At 59.1% G+C, this 23,398-nt stretch overlaps 1 protein-coding gene across 1 annotated transcript; it reads left to right on the forward strand.

The window, feature by feature from the left end:
• Positions 1-1,315: 1,315 nt before the first annotated feature.
• dedd (death effector domain containing) lies at positions 1,316-22,331 on the forward strand. The gene is made up of 4 exons (XM_060822288.1): positions 1,316-3,249; positions 13,158-13,259; positions 14,824-14,967; positions 18,483-22,331. Exons 1-4 carry the CDS (start codon positions 2,928-2,930, stop codon positions 18,857-18,859), a joined length of 945 nt encoding a protein of 314 aa, XP_060678271.1. The 5' UTR covers positions 1,316-2,927; the 3' UTR covers positions 18,860-22,331.
• The last annotated feature ends 1,067 nt before the right edge of the window (positions 22,332-23,398 follow it).

Raw genomic sequence — 23,398 nt, forward strand, 5'->3', positions numbered from 1 at the left:
GACCAATCAGGCGTCGGTGGGCGAGACGGCCGCCGTCACGCGAGGGGCGGATCCACCAATCGGGAATTCCCCCTGAAAGAGTCGCCGCGCCGGCCGACTGCGCCTTGCGCGCGCAGTCTCTGGGGTCTGGCGGCAGTCCGGGGGGGCGCCATCTTGTTGCGGGGCGCTCGGTCCAATATTCGCGGCGAAGTGGAGTGTTCTCAGCCATATTAGTGAGGGGCGAAACACGGCATTTCACCTCCGAGATGACGGTTGGGTTTCAAATCCCAAGAGCTGGGGGAGGGGGTGAAAAATGTTGTCCACCATCTTTTAGTGGGGCATGGACCAACATTGCGGCTGGCCTCCATATTACTGAGGGGCACGTGCCGTCATCAAACAGAAAAAAAATTCCAGTTGGGTTTATATGCAAAATAATGACATCGTACGTATTATTTTTTTGAAAAGAATGAGTTGGGTTTTCAATAGGATCAATTTTGAATTGGATCAGTCGTATTTCGAATAGGGTCAATCATGTGATTCGAATTTTACCGCCCAGCCACCCCCCCTCTGCCATTCTCACCGAAATGCCCCTTAAAAACATGGCCGACAACGGCAACCGAACGGGCAACCTTCTTATGCCCCTCAAAAAGATGGCAGAGGCCGCTGCCCTCGGCTTCCCATTCGCCCGCCGGCTCCGCCCCGCCCCCATTTAGCGGAACCGTCTCTGATCCCTCCCCCTCCTCCCTCAGGGTCCTCAATGGGGTTTGAGGGGAGTGTTAAAAACGACAAGAATCGACTTTGACCAGCAGACAAGGGGTTTTGCAAAAATAACTATTATTTAAGTGCAGTGCCATTGGCCAACTGCAAAGAGTGTGCGCTGCCCAATGCAATTAATCAACCCCAGCAAAGCCTTGGCGAGCCAATTGCAGAGATGCGTCCGCCTTGCATGCTGGGGAATGTAGTCCGGCGCTTCATTGTTCAGCGCGTTGTGATCGCGCGATAAACCTACATCTCCCAGAAGCTCTGGCGGCCAAGGCTCCTTCGTCCAATAGGAATCCGGACCTGTCGGACTCCCCTCCTCCAAACACTTACAACGTGTCATCCCTCAGAAGATGCCGGGACTTGTAGTTCGTAGAGCGCGCATGCGTAGTCTGTGACCATTAGTCGACGCTGGGCAGAAAGACTACATTTCCCTGAGAGCACCGCGGCACCCCCCCAACAACCCGCCGACACTTCGAGAATCTGATCACGTCGATGCGCGATTACGTCAGCGATCCAGGGTGCACTCTGGGAGTTGTGGTCCCGGGGGCCGTTCTAACCCAGCGGCCGGGCGCCGGAGGGGACCACGACTCCCGTCGGGCCTCGCGGCAGCGTTTGGGCGCCCCGTCCCCCCCAAACGTCACCCCGCACGTTGGCCACGCCCACCGCCTCCTTCTTCCAACGGCCGGGGAGAGAGAGAGAGAGGGAAGATGGCGGAGCTGGCTGCCTTAGCGAGGGGAAGAGCAGCGTGAGACCAGGCTGGCGGCGGGGAGGCCGCAGGGAAGGAAGACCCAGAGACTCACCGCTTCGTTCTCTTTGATAAACCTCTTCCTTCCTCCAATCCCTGTCCGAGGAGGGAGGGGGGGAGGGGTCATTATCCAAGATGGCCGCCCCTCCCCTTTTCCATTGACATCTACCCAGCCCCCCATCCCAACACAGGCAGGCCTTTATAGACAATATATGCCTCACCCACTCTTCCCCAAGACCCCATTTTGGCGTGGTTGACTGAACAGACCCTGAGAACCTTCAGGAAGCCAGGATCTGGCTTTGGGAACTCTTTGAAGACCCCTCCCCGCACTCCCATTGCTTGCATTCCAGTGTCAAACGATTAGGAGGAGGGGGTGGTGTCCCCTTGCATTCCCCCTGCAACTCCCCTTGCCTTTCCCCCCCTTGCTGTCCCCCCTGCAACTCCCCTTGCCTTCCCCCCGCAACTCCCCTTGCCTTCCCCCCCCCCTGCAACTCCCCTTGCCTCCCCCCCCCCGCAACTCCCCTTGCAACTTCCCCTAGCAACTCCCCCGGAACTCCCACTCCCTCGCTGCACCTGACCACGATTAACCCGCTCAGGTCAAGAGGGGCGAGTCAGGTCGCAGCTCCCCAAGAGAGGCGACTGGACTCCCCGCCTCTCAAGGGTTTGTGCCCGAGGGGAACGCAGGCGCCCCTGTGGGTTCTTTTTGTGACTCTGCGCCTCTCCTCAGTTAGTCTCCCGAGTCGCCAACCTGTTCACTCGCCTGAGCACTGACGAGAGAGAGAGAGTGGGGGTGGCAGTGGCCAGCTCCCTGTGATAAGTGAGTGGCCGTTGGGCACTGTCTCCCTTGTGCAAAGCCATCAAAATCTACCTAAGGATAGGAGGAATAAGAGCGCTCTCAGCCAGTGCCCTGGGTGAACAGACAACTGAGGGCTGGTTTGCAAGCCAACCCGCGACATAGTCATCCTCTGGGTTGTCACATTGACTAAACCGTGCACCACAGCCCACCGCGGCTCGCGGTTCTCCCGTCACCAAGAGACTGCCTGGTTTGTTCGCCCGGACTCTCTTCTGTACGAGCGCGTCTGCGTCTTTGCTGGTCAAAAGGCTGAACTGAAGCCAAGTGGATCGGAGTACTCTGTTCATTTCCTGACTCATTTGTCGGAGGAGCGTTTTCGTTTAACTGATCGGCGGTTTTCCTGGACAGAGAGCAGGAGGGAGTAAGATGACAAGGAGCCAAGGAGGGAGCGGGCACCGTCCAGTCGTTCTCCTGCGTTGCTATTCCGCGTGAACACTCCCATCTCAATCACCGCTCGCCAGCTCTCTGCTTGCGACATTCCAGAGTGTGGGAAGGTGACATTGGGAATTGTGAGCTGGGAATCCCGGAGCTCCTCTGTTTGCTTGCGGGCCGGAAGGACGGTGCCGGGCCCCCCCCCTGCCTGCGGCGATGGCAGACGCCAAGCGGAGCAGCCAGCAGTGGCCGGAGGAGCAGGTGAACCGGGAGCACGGGCTTTACTCCTTGCACCGGATGTTCCAGATTGTGGGCGCCCAGCTCACCCACCGCGACGTGCGGGTGCTCTCCTTCCTCTTTGTCGACGTGATTGAGGACTACGAGCGCGGCATGATCCGGAGCGGGCGTGACTTCTTCCTGGCGCTGGAGCGCCAGGGGCGCTGCGACGAGACCAACTTCCGGCAGGTGCTGCAGCTGCTGCGCATCATCACGCGGCACGACCTGCTGCCCTACGTCACGCTGAAACGCCGGAAGACGGGTAAGAGAGAGAGTGGGGCCGACCGCCTGGGGTGGCAGAGAGATGGCGCCTGGCGACAGCTCCCAATCACGCAAGGGGGCGCGAGCAGTGTGCCTCAACTGGGCGATACCCCAAGCACGTATCAGCCACGTGGGGCATTGCCCTCCCTGCCCCTAAGCGCCCTCCCTTTCACACCTTTGCACACTGTCAGAATGCTCACAGTGCAGCACCTTTTTGGCCTTCAGTCGGGGGGTCAGTACTGAGGGAGCGCCGCACTGTCGGGGGGTCAGGACTGAGGGAGAGCCGCACTGTGGGAGGGTCAGTACTGAGGGAGTGCCGCACTGTCGGGGGGTCAGTACTGAGGGTGTGCCGCACTGTGGGAGGGTCAGTACTGAGGGAGTGCCGCACTGTCGGAGGGTCAGTGCTGAGGGAGTGCCGCACTGTGGGAGGGTCAGTACTGAGGGAGAGCCGCACTGTCGGAGGGTCAGTGCTGAGGGAGTGCCGCACTGTCGGGGGGTCAGTACTGAGGGAGTGCCGCACTGTGGGAGGGTCAGTACTGAGGGAGTGCCGCACTGTCGGAGGGTCAGTGCTGAGGGAGTGCCGCACTGTCGGAGGGTCAGTACTGAGGGAGAGCCGCACTGTCGGAGGGTCAGTGCTGAGGGAGTGCCGCACTGTCGGGGGGTCAGTACTGAGGGAGGGCCGCACTGTCGGAGGGTCAATACTGAGGGAGAGCCGCACTGTGGGAGGGTCAGTGCTGAGGGAGTGCCGCACTGTCGGAGGGTCAGTACTGTGGGAGTGCCGCACTGTCGAAGGGTCAGTGCTGAGGGAGAGCCGCACTGTCGGAGGGTCAGTGCTGAGGGAGAGCCGCACTGTCGGAGGGTCAGTACAGAGGGAGTGCCGCACTGTCGGAGGGTCAGTACTGAGGGAACATCGCGCTGTCGGAGGGTCAGTACTGAGGGAGTGCCGCACTGTCGGAGGGTCAGTGCTGAGGGAGCGCCACAAGTGGAAGGGTCAGTACTGAGAGAGCGCCGCGTGGTCGGCGGGGTCAGTACTGAGGGAGTGTCGCGCTGTCGCAGTGTCAGTACTGAGGGAGTGCCGCACCTCGGAGGGTCTGTGCTGAGGGAGCGTCGCACTGTCGCGGGGTCAGTGCTGAGGGAGCGCCCACTGTGGGAGGGTCAGTACATAGGGAGTGCCGCACTGTGGGAGGGTCAGTACTGAGGGAGTGCCCACTGTGGGAGGGTCAGTACTGAGGGTGTGCTGCACTGTCGGAGGGTCAGTATTGAGGGAGTGCAGCACTGTCGGAGGGTCAGTACTGAGGGAGTGCCCCACTGTCGCAGGGTCAGTGCTGAGGGAGCGCAGCACTGTCAGCGAGTCAGTGCTGAGGGAGTACCACACTGTCAGAGGGTCAGTACTGAGGGATCGTCGCACTGTCGCAGTGTCAGTACTGAGGGTGTGCTGCACTGTCGGAGGGTCAGTATTAAGGGAGTGCCGCACTGTCGGAGGGTGAGTACTGAGGGAGTGCAGCACTGTCGGAGGGTCAGTACTGAGGGAGCACCGTGCTGTTGCGAGGTCAGTGCTGAGGGAGCGTCGCTCTGTCGCAGGGTCAGTGCTGAGGGAGCGTCGCTCTGTCGCAGGGTCAGTGCTGAGGGAGCGTCGCTCTGTCGCAGGGTCAGTGCTGAGGGAGCGTCGCTCTGTCGCAGGGTCAGTGCTGAGGGAGCGCCGCGCTGTCGCAGGGTCGGTGGTGAGGGTGTGTCGCACTGTTGGAGCGTCAGTACCGAGGGAGAGACCGCACTGTCGGCGCGCCAGTACCGAGGGAGAGACCGCACTGTTGGAGGGTCAGTGCTGAGGGTGTGTCGCGCTGTCAGAAAGTCATTGCTGAGGCAGCGCAGCAGTGTCGGGGGGGGGTCAGTACTGAGGGAGCGCCACTCTGTCGGGGGGTCAGTGCTGAGGGAGTGCGGCACTGTCAGAGGGTCAGTGCTGAGGGAGCGCCGCACTGTCGGAGGGACAGTACTGAGGGAGAGCTGCGCTGTGGGAGGGTCAGTGCTGAGGGAACATCGCGCTGTCGGAGGGTCAGTACTGAGGGAGTGCGGCACTGTCGGCGGGTCAGTGCTGAGGGAGCGCCGCACTGTCGGAGGGTCAGTACTGAGGGAGAGCTGCGCTGTCAGAGGGTCAGTGCTGAGGGAGCGTCGCGCTGTCGCAGTGTCAGTACTGGGGGAGTGTCGGAGGTTCAGTGCTGAGGGCGCGCCGCACTATGGGACGGTCAGTTCTGAGGGAGTGTCGCACTGTGGGAGGGTCAGTACTGAGGGAGTGCCCACTGTGGGAGGGTCAGTACTGAGGGTGTGCTGCACTGTTGGAGGGTCAGTGCTGAGGGAGTGCAGCACTGTCGGAGGGTCAGTACTGAGGGAGCACTGTGCTGTTGCGAGGTCAGTGCTGAGGGAGCGTCGCTCTGTCGCAGGGTCAGTGCTGAGGGAGCGCCGCGCTGTCGCAGGGTCTGTGCTGAGGGTGTGTCGCACTGTTGGAGCATCAGTACTGAGGGAGAGACCGCACTGTTGGAGCGTCAGTACTGAGGGAGTGTCGCACTGTCGGCGGGCCAGTACCGAGGGAGAGACCGCACTGTCGGAGGGTCAGTACTGAGGGAGTGCCGTACTGTCGGAGGGTCAGTACTGAGGGAGAGCCGCACTGTCGGAGGGTCAGTGCTGAGGGAGTGCCGCACTGTCGGGGGGTCAGTACTGAGGGAGGGCCGCACTGTCGGAGGGTCAATACTGAGGGAGAGCCGCACTGTGGGAGGGTCAGTGCTGAGGGAGTGCCGCACTGTCGGAGGGTCAGTACTGTGGGAGTGCCGCACTGTCAGAGGGTCAGTGCTGAGGGTGTGTCGCGCTGTCAGAAAGTCATTGCTGAGGCAGCGCAGCAGTGTCGGGGGGGGTCAGTACTGAGGGAGCGCCACTCTGTCGGGGGGTCAGTGCTGAGGGAGTGCGGCACTGTCAGAGGGTCAGTGCTGAGGGAGCGCCGCACTGTCGGAGGGACAGTACTGAGGGAGAGCTGCGCTGTGGGAGGGTCAGTGCTGAGGGAACATCGCGCTGTCGGAGGGTCAGTACTGAGGGAGTGCGGCACTGTCGGCGGGTCAGTGCTGAGGGAGCGCCGCACTGTCGGAGGGTCAGTACTGAGGGAGCACTGTGCTGTTGCGAGGTCAGTGCTGAGGGAGCGTCGCTCTGTCGCAGGGTCAGTGCTGAGGGAGCGCCGCGCTGTCGCAGGGTCTGTGCTGAGGGTGTGTCGCACTGTTGGAGCATCAGTACTGAGGGAGAGACCGCACTGTTGGAGCGTCAGTACTGAGGGAGTGTCGCACTGTCGGCGGGCCAGTACCGAGGGAGAGACCGCACTGTCGGAGGGTCAGTACCGAGGGAGAGACCGCACTGTCGGAGGGTCAGTACCGAGGGAGAGACCACACTGTCGGAGGGTCAGTATTGAGGGAGTGCAGCGCTGTCGGAGGGTCAGTATTGAGGGAGTGCAGCGCTGTCGGAGGGTCAGTATTGAGGGAGTGCAGCGCTGTCGGAGGGTCAGTATTGAGGGAGTGCAGCGCTGTCGGAGGGTCAGTATTGAGGGAGTGCAGCGCTGTCGGAGGGTCAGTATTGAGGGAGTGCAGCGCTGTCGGAGGGTCAGTATTGAGGGAGTGCAGCGCTGTCGGAGGGTCAGTATTGAGGGAGTGCCGCACTGTCAGAGGGTCAGTGCTGAGGGTGTGTCGCGCTGTCAGAGGGTCATTGCTGAGGCAGCGCCCCAGTGTCGGGGAGGTCAGTACTGAGGGAACGCCACTCTGTCGGGGGGTCAGTGCTGAGGGAGCGCCGCATTGTCAGACGGTCAGTGCTGAGGGAACATCGCGCTGTCGGAGGGTCAGTGCTGAGGGAGTGCCTCACTGTCGGAGGGTCAGTGCTGAGGGAGTGCCTCACTGTCGGAGGGTCAGTGCTGAGGGAGCGCCTCACTGTCGGAGGGTCAGTGCTGAGGGAGCGCCACAAGTGGAAGGGTCAGTACTGAGAGAGCGCCGCGTGGTCGGGGGGGGTCAGTACTGTTGGAGTGTCGGCGGGTCAGTACTGAGGGAGTGCAGCACCTCGGAGGGTCTGTGCTGAGGGCGCGCCGCACTCTGGGAGGGTCAGTACTGAGGGAGTGTCGCACTGTTGGAGGGTCAGTGCTGAGGGAGCGTCGCTCTGTCGCAGGGTCAGTGCTGAGGGAGCGCCGTGCTGTCGCAGGGTCTGTGCTGAGGGTGTGTCGCACTGTTGGAGCATCAGTACTGAGGGAGAGACCGCACTGTTGGAGCGTCAGTACTGAGGGAGTGTCGCACTGTCGGAGGGTCAGTACCGAGGGAGAGACCACACTGTCGGAGGGTCAGTATTGAGGGAGTGCAGCGCTGTCGGAGGGTCAGTATTGAGGGAGTGCAGCGCTGTCGGAGGGTCAGTGCTGAGGGAGTGCAGCGCTGTCGGAGGGTCAGTATTGAGGGAGTGCCGCACTGTCAGAGGGTCAGTGCTGAGGGTGTGTCGCGCTGTCAGAGGGTCATTGCTGAGGCAGCGCCCCAGTGTCGGGGAGGTCAGTACTGAGGGAACGCCACTCTGTCGGGGGGTCAGTGCTGAGGGAGCGCCGCATTGTCAGACGGTCAGTGCTGAGGGAACATCGCGCTGTCGGAGGGTCAGTGCTGAGGGAGTGCCTCACTGTCGGAGGGTCAGTGCTGAGGGAGTGCCTCACTGTCGGAGGGTCAGTGCTGAGGGAGCGCCTCACTGTCGGAGGGTCAGTGCTGAGGGAGCGCCACAAGTGGAAGGGTCAGTACTGAGAGAGCGCCGCGTGGTCGGGGGGGGTCAGTACTGTTGGAGTGTCGGCGGGTCAGTACTGAGGGAGTGCAGCACCTCGGAGGGTCTGTGCTGAGGGCGCGCCGCACTCTGGGAGGGTCAGTACTGAGGGAGTGTCGCACTGTTGGAGGGTCAGTGCTGAGGGAGCGTCGCTCTGTCGCAGGGTCAGTGCTGAGGGAGCGCCGTGCTGTCGCAGGGTCTGTGCTGAGGGTGTGTCGCACTGTTGGAGCATCAGTACTGAGGGAGAGACCGCACTGTTGGAGCGTCAGTACTGAGGGAGTGTCGCACTGTCGGAGGGTCAGTACCGAGGGAGAGACCACACTGTCGGAGGGTCAGTATTGAGGGAGTGCAGCGCTGTCGGAGGGTCAGTATTGAGGGAGTGCAGCGCTGTCGGAGGGTCAGTGCTGAGGGAGCGCCTCACTGTCGGAGGGTCAGTGCTGAGGGAGCGCCTCACTGTCGGAGGGTCAGTGCTGAGGGAGCGCCTCACTGTCGGAGGGTCAGTGCTGAGGGAGCGCCTCACTGTCGGAGGGTCAGTGCTGAGGGAGCGCCTCACTGTCGGAGGGTCAGTGCTGAGGGAGCGCCTCACTGTCGGAGGGTCAGTGCTGAGGGAGCGCCTCACTGTCGGAGGGTCAGTGCTGAGGGAGCGCCTCACTGTCGGAGGGTCAGTGCTGAGGGAGCGCCGCACTGTCGGAGGGTCAGTGCTGAGGGAACATCGCGCTGTCGGAGGGTCAGTACTGAGGGAGTGTGGCACTGTCAGAGGGTCAGTGCTGAGGGAGTGCCGCACTGTCGCAGTGTCAGTACTGGGGGAGCGTCGCAGTGTCGAAGGGTCAGTGCTGAAGGAGCGCCGCACTGTCGGAGGGTCAGTGCTGAGGGAGCGCCGCACTGTCGGAGGATCAGTGCTGAGGGAGCGCCACAAGTGGAAGGGTCAGTACTGAGAGAGCGCCGCGTGGTCGGGGGGGGTCAGTACTGTTGGAGTGTCGGAGGGTCAGTACTGAGGGAGTGCCGCACCTCGGAGGGTCTGTGCTGAGGGCGCGCCGCACTCTGGGAGGGTCAGTACTGAGGGAGTGTCGCACTGTTGGAGGGTCAGTGCTGAGGGAGCGTCGCACTGTCGCAGGGTCAGTGCTGAGGGAGCGCCCACTGTGGGAGGGTCAGTGCTGAGGGAGTGCCCACTGTGGGAGGGTCAGTACTGAGGGAGTGCCCACTGTGGGAGGATCAGTACTGAGGGAGCACCGTGCTGTTGCGAGGTCAGTGCTGAGGGAGCGTCGCTCTGTCGCAGGGTCAGTGCTGAGGGAGCGTCGCTCTGTCGCAGGGTCAGTGCTGAGGGAGCGTCGCGATGTCGCAGGGTCAGTGCTGAGGGAGAGACCGCACTGTCGGAGGGTCAGTATTGAGGGAGTGCAGCACTGTCGGAGGGTCAGTGCTGAGGAAGCGCCTCACTGTCGCAGGGTCAGTGCTGAGGGAGTGCCGCGATGTCGCAGGGTCAGTGCTGAGGGAGAGACCGCACTGTCGGAGGGTCAGTATTGAGGGAGTGCAGCACTGTCGGAGGGTCAGTGCCGCACTGTCGGAGGGTCAGTACTGTGGGAGTGCCCCACTGTCGCAGGGTCAGTGCTGAGGGAACATCGCGCTGTCGGAGGGTCAGTGCTGAGGGAGAGACTGCACTGTCGGAGGGTCAGTACTGAGGGAGAGACCGCACTGTCGGAGGGTCAGTATTGAGGGAGTGCTGTACTGTCGCGGGGTCAGTGCTGAGGGAGCGCAGCACTGTCGGAGGGTCAGTACTGAGGGAGAGACTGCACTGTCGGAGGGTCAGTACTGAGGGAGAGACCGCACTGTCGGAGGGTCAGTATTGAGGGAGTGCTGTACTGTCGCGGGGTCAGTGCTGAGGGAGCGCAGCACTGTGGGAGGGTCAGTGCTGAGGGTGCGCTGCACTGCCGGAGGGTCAGTGCTGAGGGAGCGCCGCACTGTCGGAGGGTCAGTACTGAGGGAGTGCAGCGCTGTCGCAGGGTCAGTGTTGAGGGAGCGCCGCACTGTCGGAGGGTCAGTACTGAGGGAGTGCAGCGCTGTCGCAGGGTCAGTGCTGAGGGAGCGCCGCAGTGTCGGGGGATCAGTACTGAGGGAGCACCGACCTGTTGGAGGGTCAGTGCTGAGGGAGCGCCGCGCTGTTGGAGGGTCAGTGCTGATGGACCGCCGCACTGTTGGAGGGTCAGTGCTGAGGGAGCGCCGCGCCGTCGGAGGGTCAGTGCTGAGGGTGCGCCGCAGTGTCGGGGGTGTCAGTACTGAGGGAGCGCCGTGCTGTCGGGGGTGTCAGTACTGAGGGAGCGCCGCACTGTCGGGGGGTCAGTATTGAGGGAGTGCAGCACTGTCGCAGGGTCAGTGCTGTGGGAGGGTCAGTGCTGAGGGAGTGCAGCACTGTCGGAGGGTCGGTACTGAGAGAGCGCCGCGATGTCGGAGGGTTAGTAATGAGAGAGGGCCGCACTGTCGGAGGGTCAGTGCTGGGGGATAGCCGCGCTGTCGGAGGGTCAGTGCTGTGGGAGTGCCGCACTGTCGGAGGGTTAGTGCTGAGGGAGTGCTGCACTGTGGGAGGGTCTGTACTGAGGGAGTGCCGCACTGTTGGAGGGTCAGTGCTGAAGGAGCACCACTCTGTCGGAGGGTCGGTATTGAGGGAGAGCCGCACTGTCGGGGGGTCAGTACTGAGGGAGTGTCGCACTGTCGGAGGGTCAGCACTGAGGGAGTAGCGCACTGTCGGAGGGTCAGTACTGAGGGTGCGCTGCACTGTCGGAGGGTCAGTACTGAGGGAGTGCTGCACTGTCGGAGGGTCAGTACTGAGGGAGTGCTGCACTGTCGGAGGGTCAGTACTGGGGGATAGCCGCGCCGTCGGAGGGTCAGTGCTGAGGGAGCGCCGCACTGTCGGAGGGTCAGTACTGAGGGAGTGCCGCACTGTCGGAGGGTCAGTACTGAGGGAGTGCCGCAAGGGCGGAGGGTCAGTACCAAGGGATTGGCGCACTGTGGGAGGGTCAGTGCCGAGGGAGTGCAGCACTGTCGGCGGGTCAGTACTGAGGGCGTGCCGCGCTGTCGGAGGGTCAGTACTGAGAGAGGGCCGCGCTGTCGTAGGGTCAGTGCTGAGGGAGCGCCGCACTGTGGGAGGGTCAGTACCGAGGGAGTGCCGCACTGTCGGAGGGTCAGTGCTGAGGGAGCGCAGCGCTGTCGCAGGGTCAGTACTGAGGGAGTGCCGCACTGTCGGAGGGTCAGTGGTGAGGGTGTGTCGCGCTGTCGGAGGGTCAGTACTGAGGGAGTGTCACACTGTCGGAGGGTCAGTGCTGAGGCAGCGCCGCACTGTCGGAGGGTCAGTGCTGAGGGAGTGCCGCACTGTCGGAGGGTCAGTACTGAGGGAGTGCCGCACTGTCGGAGGGTCAGTACTGAGGGAGCGCCGCACTGTCAGAGGGTCAGTACTGTGGGAGTGCCGCACTGTCGGCGGGTCAGTACTGTGGGAGTGCCGCACTGTCGGAGGGTCAGTACTGTGGGAGTGCCGCACTGTCAGAGGGTCAGTGCTGAGGGAGTGCCGCACTGTCGGAGGGACAGTACTGTGGGAGTGCCGCACTGTCGGAGGGTCAGTGCTGAGGGAGCGCCGCACTGTCGGAGGGTCAGTGCTGAGGGAGCGCCGCACTGTCGGAGGGTCAGTGCTGAGGGAGCGCCGCACTGTCGGAGGGTCAGTGCTGAGGGAGCGCCGCACTGTCGGAGGGTCAGTGCTGAGGGAGCGCCGCACTGTCGGCGGGTCAGTCCTGTGGGAGCGCCGCACTGTCGGAGGGTCAGTGCTGAGGGAGCGCCGCACTGTCGGAGGGTCAGTGCTGAGGGAGCGCCGCACTGTCGGAGGGTCAGTGCTGAGGGAGCGCCGCACTGTCGGAGGGTCAGTGCTGAGGGAGCGCCGCACTGTCGGAGGGTCAGTGCTGAGGGAGCGCCGCACTGTCGGAGGGTCAGTGCTGAGGGAGCGCCGCACTGTCGGAGGGTCAGTGCTGAGGGAGCGCCGCACTGTCGGAGGGTCAGTGCTGAGGGAGCGCCGCACTGTCGGAGGGTCAGTGCTGAGGGAGCGCCGCACTGTCGGAGGGTCAGTGCTGAGGGAGCGCCGCACTGTCGGAGGGTCAGTGCTGAGGGAGCGCCGCACTGTCGGAGGGTCAGTGCTGAGGGGGCGCCGCACTGTCGGAGGGTCAGTGCTGAGGGGGCGCCGCACTGTCGGAGGGTCAGTGCTGAGGGAGCGCCGCACTGTCGGAGGGTCAGTGCTGAGGGAGCGCCGCACTGTCGGAGGGTCAGTGCTGAGGGAGCGCCGCACTGTCGGAGGGTCAGTGCTGAGGGGGCGCCGCACTGTCGGAGGGTCAGTGCTGAGGGGGCGCCGCACTGTCGGAGGGTCAGTGCTGAGGGGGCGCCACACTGTCGGAGGGTCAGTGCTGAGGGGGCGCCGCACTGTCGGAGGGTCAGTGCTGAGGGGGCGCCGCACTGTCGGAGGGTCAGTGCTGAGGGGGCGCCGCACTGTCGGAGGGTCAGTGCTGAGGGGGCGCCGCACTGTCGGAGGGTCAGTGCTGAGGGGGCGCCGCACTGTCGGAGGGTCAGTGCTGAGGGGGCGCCGCACTGTCGGAGGGTCAGTGCTGAGGGGGCGCCGCACTGTCGGAGGGTCAGTGCTGAGGGGGCGCCGCACTGTCGGAGGGTCAGTGCTGAGGGGGCGCCGCACTGTCGGAGGGTCAGTGCTGAGGGGGCGCCGCACTGTCGGAGGGTCAGTGCTGAGGGGGCGCCGCACTGTGGGAGGGTCAGTGCTGAGGGAGCGTCGCTATGTTGCGGTGTTGGTGCTGCCCTCTGTTGATCTGAACTACATTTCCTGAGAGCCAGTGTGGTTGGAGCAAGCCTCCTTTGCAGGTTTGGAGCAGGGTCCTGGAGCAGGGTCAGTACTGACTGTCACTGCTGTGTGTGTTGGATTCCCGTAGGCCCCTACTGTGCTCACTGCCACCCACCTGATTAACCCGATGTCCTTGTGCTGGGTTCTGGTGGGAGTTCTCTATCACTGTCAGTTGTTCTGGGCGGGTTGATATGATCACTGATCTCTGCACCTCCTTTCCTCAGTTTCTCCAGATCCCGTGGATAAATATCTCGAGGACACGTCAGTAACCTACGTGATGCCACGCACATTGGCATCAAGTGGATCACCCGACTGTGGCAAATCAGGTACTGCACAGAGGCACCTTACACACTCCTCTGCACTGTCCCCCATCAAACACTCCCAGGGACAGGGACAGCACGGGGTTAGATACAGAGTAAAGCTCCCTCTACACTGTCCCCCATCAAACACTCCCAGGGACAGGGACAGCACGGGGTTAGATACAGAGTAAAGCTCCCTCTACACTGTCCCCCATCAAACACTCCCAGGGACAGGGACAGCACGGGGTTAGATACAGAGTAAAGCTCCCTCTACACTGTCCCCCATCAAACACTCCCAGGGACAGGGACAGCACGGGGTTAGATACAGAGTAAAGCTCCCTCTACACTGTCCCCATCAAACACTCCCAGGGACAGGGACAGCACGGCGTTAGATACAGAGTAAAGCTCTCTCTACATTGTCCTCCCATCAAACACTCCCAGGGACAGCACGGGGTTAGATACAGAGTAAAGCTCTCTCTACACTGTCCCATCAAACACTCTCAGGGACAGGGACAGCACGGGGTTAGATACAGAGTAAAGCTCCCTCTACACTGACCCCAATCAAACACTCTCGGGGTCAGGGACAGCACAGGGTTAGATACAGAGTAAAGCTCCCTCTACACTGTCCCCATCAAACACTCCCAGGACAGGGACAGCACGGGGTTAGATACAGAGTAAAGCTTCCTCTACACTGTCCCCCATCAAACACTCCCAGGGACAGGGACAGCACGGGGTTAGATACAGAGTAAAGCTCCCTCTACACTGTCCCCCATCAAACACTCCCAGGACAGGGACAGCACGGGGTTAGATACAGAGTAAAGCTCCCTCTACACTGTCCCCCATCAAACACTCCCAGGACAGGGACAGCACGGGGTTAGATACAGAGTAAAGCTCCCTCTACACTGTCCCCCATCAAACACTCCCAGGACAGGGACAGCACGGGGATAGATGCAGAGAGAAGCTCCCTCTACACTGTCCCATCAAACACTCCCAGGACAGGGACAGCACGGGGTTAGATACAGAGTAAAGCTCCCTCTACACTGTCCCCCATCAAACACTCCCAGGGCAGGGACAGCACGGGGTTAGATACAGAGTAAAGCTCCCTCTACACTGTCCCCCATCAAACACTCCCAGGGACAGGGACAGTACGGGGTTAGATACAGAGTAAAGCTCCCTCTACATTGTCCTCCCATCAAACACTCCCAGGACAGGGACAGCACGGGGTTAGATACAGAGTAAAGCTCCCTCTACACTGTCCCCATCAAACACTCCCAGGACAGGGACAGCACGGGGTTAGATACAGAGTAAAGCTCCCTCTACACTGTCCCCCCCATCAAACACTCCCACAGGGACAGTATGTCATAAGTGAAGTCCTGTGAGTGTGTTGTTGGTCTGAAATAAAAACCGACAGTGCTGCTGACACCTAGCACATCTGGCCTCATCTGGGGATGCCCCATTAGTTTATACCTGGCCCCCAGATGTTTGCAGGTGGGCTGCCCTCCTGCCTTTCCCGACTGTACACCGCGTGGCGCCCGGTATTTAATCCGGAGAGACCCTCCCATCTGCTCTTACCCCGCTGGTTTCTCTGCAGAGTCGGCTCCCCGCTGGCTGTGTTGCGCACCGGGAGCGGGGCCTCCCCTTCGCCCGAGAGTCTGTCGGGGCCGGGCGCCAGCGCACCATCGTGGCAAGCGGAAGAAATCCGCCCTCGTCGAGCCGAACGAGAAGCAGACGTGCGGTAAGCTGGTGAGGGTGAGGGTGGCGTGGAGGAGACCCCAGTGCCGCCTAATACCTGTGTCACCGTCGCTGGCTCTCTCCCGCTACGGCCCATCTCTCTGCACGTGCGCCCTCCCTTCTGGAGTTACCCAAGTCCCCCCCCCCCTCCTGGTTCTCACTTACAGACCCCTCCCTGACCACATCTTCCAGAGGCATGTTGTCGGTTTGCACATGTGGTGATAACAGCACCCGAAGCAGACCCTTCGGCCCAACCAGTCCATGCCAACCACAATCCCGCCTGCCTGGCCCTTTCCCATTTCCCTCCAAACGTCCTTTAAACGCTGCCATTCTGCCCGCATCCTTCGGAAATTCATTCCACGCACAAACCGCCCTCTTTGTGAAAAGTTAGCTCCTTGTGCCCTTTTCAATCGCTCTCCACTCGCTTCAAAAATTGCTCTCTAGTCTTGAAATCTCTCATCCTCAAGAAAGAGAACCTGTATCCCTCGTTATTTTGAAAACATCTATCAGGTCTCCTCTCACCCTCCTACGTTCCAGTGAAAAAACGTCCCAACCTATTCCCGCCTTAATTTATCACTCAAACCTTCCATCCCCGGCAACATCCTGATCAATCCCTTCTGAACCCCCTCCAGCTGAATGATCTCCTTCCTGTAGCAGGGGAACTGGACACGGTTTACCAGACGAGACCTCACCCATGTCCTCTACAACCCCAACGTGACAGTCCCAACTCCGACACTGCAAGAGCTGAGCGATGAAAGCAAGCGTGCTCAACGCCTCCTTAACCCTCTCCCTCCGTCTGCATGTGACGCAAACTTCAAAGAATTATGAACCTGAGCATCGTGACAGCAGTGAGCTCTCCCTCACCAGTGTCTCTCTGATGCTCCATTCTCCAAGCGCGTGTTGGCAGCCATCTTAGATCATCTGAAATCGGAGCAGGAGGAGACGTTTGGTCCCTCGAAATGTCCCCTCAGCGTTGAGCCTGTGGAGCCCTGAAAGAATCCTGTACGTTTCCAGTGAGATCACCACTCAATTCTTGTAAACCCCATTGAGTCGAGTCCCAACCTGTTCAGCTTTTGCTCGCGAGTCGATCCCTCCACGCCAGCGATCGCCCGAGCGACCGTGCTCTGTCCTGCCTCCAAATGACATCACCAACTCGGCCAAAGTCAGCACTGCAGCTGCTGGAGATCAGAATCCGAGAGTGTGGCGCTGGAAAAGCACAGCAGGTCTGGCAGCATCCGAGGGAGCGGGAGCATCAACGTTTCGGGCAAAAGCCCTTCCTGATGAAAGGCTTTTGCCCGAAACGTCGACTCTCCTGCTCCCTCGAATGCTGGCCGACCTGCTGTGCTTTTCCAGCGCCACACTGTCCACTCCAATGAAATAATACCTTTTTCCTTCAAGCTGCTCACAGCACTCCCAGATGTGGTCTCATCCTGCACCCTCCCCTCCTAAATATTCTAACAGCAATGTTGTTGTCTTTGTCTCCAGCCTCCCCATCTTCCCCACCATTCTCTCGCTTTCGACTCCATCCACCCCTGTCCCAGGACTCAACAATAGGAGTTGCTCAGGATAATCTTTGGCTGATTCATCAGCGATCTTCCCTTCATTGTCCAAACCGGGAGTGGGACTAATCCCCTTGACCCATCAGCCTGTTTCACCGTTTAATAATCTTGGTGGTCTGTCCAACCACCTTTCACCTACTTACTTAACAAGCTCTACCGACCCTCCCCCTCTGCCTTGACAGCCCTTTGAGGAACAGCTTTGGAAAGGTTCTCAAGAATCGAAGGTTTTCAGCACACCTTGGTCTTAAACGGGCAACCACTTACATTGAAACAATCGCCCTGTGTTCTCGACTCTTCCACCTGGGAGCTACCCTCTCCCCATCCACCCTGTCAGTATCTCATATCGAGTCCGACAGAACAGAAACCGACCCCTCGGTCCAACCCGTCCATGCTGAACGTCATCCCAAACTAACCCAGTCCCACCGGCCTGCTGCTGTCCCATCTCCCTCCAAACATTCGTGTCCTTCTCCAGATGTCCTTTCAGCGTGGTAGCTGTATTCCCATCTGTCGCTTCCTCAGGAAGGGCATTCCAGAGGTGAGCCACCCTCTCTCTCCTCCAGAATGTGTCCCCTCGACTTGAAATCCGCCAAGCGAGGGAAAAGACAACTCCCATCAATTCTGGCTATGCTGTTTCAATCGTAGTCATCGAGATGGACAGCACGGAAACTGACCCTTCGGCCCAACCTATCCATGCCGACCAGATATCCCAACCCAATCTAGTCCCACCTGCCAGCACCCGGCGCATATTCCCCCCCCCCCAAACCCTTCCTGTTCACATCCACACGGGAGGCACAGTGGTTAGCACTACTGCCTCCCAGCGCCAGAGACCCGGGTTCAATTCCCGCCTCAGGCGACTGTCTGTGTGGAGTTTGCTCGTTCTCCCCGTGTCTGTGTGGGTTTCCTCCGGGTGCTCCGGTTTCCTCCCACAGTCCAAAAAATGTGCGGGTCAGGTGAATTGCCCATGCTAAATTGCCTGTAGTGTTAGCTAAGGGGTAAATGTAGGGGTATGGGTGGGTTGCGCTTCGGCGGGTCGGTGTGGACTTGTTGGGCCGAAGGGCCTGTTTCCACACTGTAAGTAATCTAACCTAAAACATCCAGATGCCTCTTAAATGCTGTAACTGTACCAGCCTCCACCACTTCCTCTGGCAGCTCATTCCATACACGTACCACCCTCTGGGGGAGAAAGTTGCCCCTTAGGTCCCTTTTATATCTTTCCCCTCTCACTCTTCAGAACCCCAGTGGATTCACGTGTTCGTAGGTCAGGCCAGCCTTCTGCGGATTGCTTCCAACAGACTTGCGTCTTCCTGACATAAGATGACCAATGCTGTGTTCTGGACCAGGACAGGACCCCCCTCAGAATAAACAGCGGGACAGGCTGGTGGGTCAAGGGGATTAAGAAAGTAGCCCAGGCCCTGACTTTAGCTTTGTTATTTAGACGGATGTGAAGTGGATATTCCGGGCGTGATATACCTGGTCTGGCCACTCCACGCTAAACAAAACCATTTGTTTAAACATTACGTGAACTAAAGATGAAACGTGAACCAAAGAAATCAGAATAGCTTATTTGATAACGCAACCAACACGTTACTGACCAGAAACTGACCTGGATGCTCCATATACACACAGGGGCTACCTGCAACGCGTAACTCCCTTCCTGACAATCCAAATCCTGTCCACCATCAACAAGACACCAGTCAGGAGGGTGAGGGAATATTTCCCCCCCCCACTTGCCCTGGAATGGGGGCAGCTTCAGCAGCACTCGAGCTGTCCCCCCCCCTCCCCCAGTTGTCTGTTCTGCTGTCTCCTCCTGACCCCTCCCACCCTCCCACACCTCCTGCAGTCCCGCTCACCCTCTGCCCCGTCTCGCTGGGCCCTCTGTGTCGCTTGGGGGGCAGGTCCTGCCAAGCTGGTGCTAACGTCTTCTCTCTGCCTGCTCCTGCCCCTCCCCCCTCCCTCGCAGATATTCGCCTGAGGGTGCGCGCCGAGTATTGTCAGCACGAGACGGCGCTGGAGGGCAACGTCTTCTCCAACAGGCCGGAGCCCCTGGAGCGGCAGTTTGAGCGTTTCTCACAGGCCAACACCATCCTGAAGTCGCGGGACCTGGGCTCCATCATCTGTGACATCAAGTTCTCCGAGCTGACCTACCTCGACGCCTTCTGGCGGGACTACATCAACGGCTCGCTGCTGGAAGCCCTCAAGGGGGTCTTCATCACTGACTCGCTGAAGCAGGCCGTGGGCCACGAAGCCATCAAGCTCCTGGTCAACGTGGACGAGGACGACTACGCCGCCGGGCGCCAGAGGCTCCTGCGCAACCTGATGCACCAGCACGCCCCCTGAAGGCCCCCCCCACCGTGCCCACCTGCTGGAGCCCCCCCCCCCTCCAGGACCTGCTGTCCCCAGCCGCAGCCCCTGGACGGTCTGTCTCTCCTTCCTCTCCCCTCCCCCAAGATTCACCTTGCTTCCTCTCTGCCTCTCCCCTTCCATGAGAAGCCATTCTCCCAGGGTCTCACCTCCCTCCCCCCACTTCCCACCAAGGGTTATTCCCTTTTCCCTCACTTGTCTGTCTCTCTGTCTGTCCGGCCTGTGCTGGGACAAAGCCAACTAGTGGATTATTCTCATCTCATTTCCCAGCCCCTCTCTCTCTCGCCGTCTCGCTCTCTCTCGCCGTCTCGCTCTCTCTCGCCGTCTCGCTCTCTCTCGCCGTCTCGCTCTCTCTCGCCGTCTCGCGCTCTCTCGCCGTCTCGCTCTCTCTCGCCGTCTCGCTCTCTCTCGCCGTCTCTCTCTCTCTCGCCGTCTCTCTCTCTCTCGCCGTCTCTCTCTCTCTCGCCGTCTCTCTCTCTCTCGCCGTCTCTCTCTCTCTCGCCGTCTCGCTCTCTCTCGCCGTCTCGCTCTCTCTCGCCGTCTCGCTCTCTCTCGCCGTCTCGCGCTCTCTCGCCGTCTCGCGCTCTCTCGCCGTCTCGCGCTCTCTCGCCGTCTCGCTCTCTCTCGCCGTCTCGCGCTCTCTCGCCGTCTCGCGCTCTCTCGCCGTCTCGCTCTCTCTCGCCGTCTCGCTCTCTCTCGCCGTCTCGCTCTCTCTCGCCGTCTCGCTCTCTCTCGCCGTCTCGCTCTCTCTCGCTCTCGCTGTCTCTCCCCCCGTACCCATCAGGTGGTGTGGGTGACAAACCTGGGAAGGTGGATGCTGGGAGCAGTGGGTTTGAAGAGTGTGCAGAATGAGCCTGGGGCAGCTGCCAGATTGGCATCTCTGGGACCACCTCCCCACCCCCCCCCCCCACCGTGTGACTGGAAGGGCCCCTGAGCCTGGCAGCAGACACTAGACTGGTCTCCCACTCGCTGAGTGCCTACCTGCCCAGGGTAGGCAGAAAGTGACTGACTGGTAACCTCCCCTCGCCACCTTCCGATAACCCAGAACGGTGATCCCAGGATCACTGATTTTTTTTTTCTCTCTCTCTTCAAGAAACAGGAAACCTGTTCTGCATCCTCTTGTGCCTCAGTTCGATTTTGAGTTGCCGTTTTAGTTTCTCGGTCATATGTGAGCTTGCGATGATTGAATTATGCAAAGTGTACAGAGCACGGGAGGGGTGTCAAAGGAAACCCCCTTCTCGCTCCCCACAGAAAAGCAGTCAGCGTGGGTTCTCTGAGAAACGCAGGGTCATTCTGTCCCTGTAAGGAAATAATGAGATGTTTTAAGTGTTGCCTCACCTCGTTTGTTTCTGCTGAGCGTCTCCACCACTGACTGCACCTCACTCACAACACGGAGGTAAAACTCCCTCGGCTCTTTCAAATGGAAAGGCAAGTTCCCTCCACACTGCCCCCAATCAAACACTCCCAGGGACAGGGACAGCACGGGGTTAGATACAGAGTAAAGCTCCCTCTACACTGTCCCCCATCAAACACTCCCAGGACGGGGATAGCATGGAGTTAGATACGGAGTAAAGCTCCCTCTACACTGTCCCCCATCAAACACTCCCAGGACAGGGACAGCACGGAGTTAGATACAGAGTAAAGCTCCCTCTACACTGCCCCCAATCAAACACTCCCAGGACAGGGACAGCACGGGGTTAGATCCAGAGTAAAGCTCTCTCTACACTGTCCCCAATCAAACACTCCCAGGACAGGGACAGCACAGAGTTAGATACAGAGTAAAGCTCCCGCTACACTGTCCCCCATCAAACACTCCCAGGGACAGCGCGGGGTTAGATACAGAGTAAAGCTCCCTTGTCACAGTCTCTGAACTGCAGTACCAGCTGTGTTAAATAAGGTTTGTCCTGGTCTGTTGTTCAGTTGTAAAGAGACTCCCAGCAGATTGTTTTCAGTAATGAGGAGTGAGACATTACAAAGGGTCAGAGGTCAGATTGAAGCCATTTTCCCTCCGGCCCCCCCCCCCTCTGAGAGTTGAACCAAGATTGGGCTGCACCTGACATTGGTCTGGGCCTGTTTCAGTCACGGAACGGCTCTACAGGATCAGTCCAGGGACTCTAAGCCAGTTAAACATTAGGGAGGCCTTGGGAAAAGTCAGTACAATTTCATAAGGAACTAACACCGTGAGGAAACCAGCAGGAATTCCATTTCAGGTGAGGTGGATAGTTGCAGCGATAAGATGTGTGTTAGTCCAACATGAAGAGAGATGTGAAATGATGAATGATGCTTCATTGGCTGTGGGACAGCTCAGAGGGACGGCTGTATCGAGTGGAAGCCAGACCTTAAATCGGCTGCAGGCACCACTTCGGGTTGGAGATTTGGATGTGAAATATGGCCATTCCAGCTGTAGGATGGTTGGGATTGGGAATTAAACGTACCAAGTTACAGGGTTTACAGGCCAGAGCAATGGTGCAGTACCCTTATTGATGAGAAGCAAAATGACTTCAACGGTGAGGGAGGGTATAACAGGGGGAAAGGATTCACTGGAGGCCGTGTGGATGGAACTGTGGGACAGGTAAAGGTCTAGAACTGTAGTAGGTGTTGTGTACTGACCTCCCCGTTAGCAGCTCTGAGCTGCTGCGGTCATATAAATGCAGAAATTACACACGTGTGAGGGCAAAATCAGGCGAGTGTTAATGGGGGCTTTTGAACGTGAATGTAGATTTGGAGAGGTGTACCTGTCAGAAAGGTAGGGAATTTCTGGGGTGTTCCCCAGCGTGTTACAGGGGGACCTGCGATACTGGATTTAGTCAGGAGCTGGATTAAATTTGTAATCTCATTGCGTGTGAGCGTTTCTCAAGTCGTGATCAGAACGAGATCGGGTTCAATGCAGCGTTTGCAAACAAATCCATGAAGGAGAGGTTTAGCTTTAGGTAAGGAGAGCTTGGACACGACACAGCAGAGACAGTCTGCGGTAGACTGGGGGGAATCCGTTCCCAGGTAAAGCGAATGGAGAGACGTTTAACACAATGCAAAAGCGGTGTCTACCCCCAGAGGGGGAAAAATCTCCCCCTCTCAGAAAACACAGCCGTGGGAAACGAAAAAAGGAGGTGAATGGAAAAGGAGAGGTTTCCAAAACCCCAGCACCAAGCCAGCTGTCTGACCAGCTGCAAGGAGGGATTTGGGAGCAACGCCAAGTAATAGTGATAGATCCATGAAGGGGAAGGAGACGGGCAGGAGCAATGTTGGCTCAGTAAAGACTGACAGGGGGGGGTATTATCAATGGCTAGGGGCAAATAGACCTCTCGCCCAATTCTATCCCCCTCAGCAGGAAAGGAAGATCAACTTGTCAGAGGTCCCCAGCAAGTTAGTGGATTGGGGACTGAATGAAATGGTGTCAGTAAAACATTATTATTGAGGAAATTAATGGAATTAAAGAATGACCAATCTCTGGGTTCTGACTGTTCCTATCCGAGGGTGTTCAAGGACGTAGGCACCTTAACTATCATCTTTGTGTTGGCGAGGTACAAGAGTTGTCCCTCTGGATTGGAAAATTGCACATGTCACTCTGTGTTTAAGAGGGGGAAAGCAATGACTTACAGACCAGTCAGCCTCACATCTATTGGGGCGGATCGTTGGAATCTGTTACCAAGGGACTGGGTGGCTCAAAACCTTGCAGTTTCTCCAGAGATCCAGCCTGGATTGATGACAGGAGGATAAACTAACGCAGAAGCACGTGGACCTCCAGGCAGGGTACTCGGCTGGGAAGGTGATGAACAGCAGGGGACAGACGTAGGTTTTATTGGGTAGGTACTCAAATGGGCCGGGTATGACCAGTAATGTCCCACAGGGATACGTGTTAGTGCCTCAGTTATTCACAATATCTATTAATGATCAGGCAAAGAAAGTCAAGTATCCAAATTTGCATAGGACACAAAGTTATGTGGCAGTGTAGATGATGCTGTACTGCATGGGTCAAACTGACAGATGGATTTCAATTGAAAACAGGTTAATCTGCGTACTTTCTCAATGGTATGAAGTTACATAAAGTGGATGGCCAGAGCCTTGGATATTCCATTGTCATGACCCAGGTACAGCGAGAGGAAGCTGGCTTTACTATTGAGTGGATGCGTTGCAGAGGTGATGTGCAGTTATCCAAAACCCTGGTTAGACCCCACTCGGACCTCTGTGAGCAGATCAGGGCGCCACCCCCCTTCAGAAGGAGGCAATGGAGGGAGTGCGGTGGAGATTTCCCAGAATGATACCTGGACCTTGGGGGTTCAGTTAAGGAGAGAGATAACACAGGGTATAGGATTGCTCGCTGAGCTGTAGGTTTCTGAGGGGTTCCAGACAAAGACATGCCAGAGAATTCCTCGAGGCCTGGCCCTCCAATCACAACGCCATAAACAAACACGTAGATCTAGGTACCATCTATCAACCCCTCAGAAAACAAACAGGAAATGACATCACCCCAAACCCCAGGAACCCCCCCCATCCAGGAGAAAGATACAAATAGAA

Source organism: Hemiscyllium ocellatum (assembly GCF_020745735.1).
Source record: "Hemiscyllium ocellatum isolate sHemOce1 chromosome 40 unlocalized genomic scaffold, sHemOce1.pat.X.cur. SUPER_40_unloc_8, whole genome shotgun sequence".
Classification (NCBI taxonomy): Eukaryota; Metazoa; Chordata; class Chondrichthyes; order Orectolobiformes; family Hemiscylliidae; genus Hemiscyllium; species Hemiscyllium ocellatum.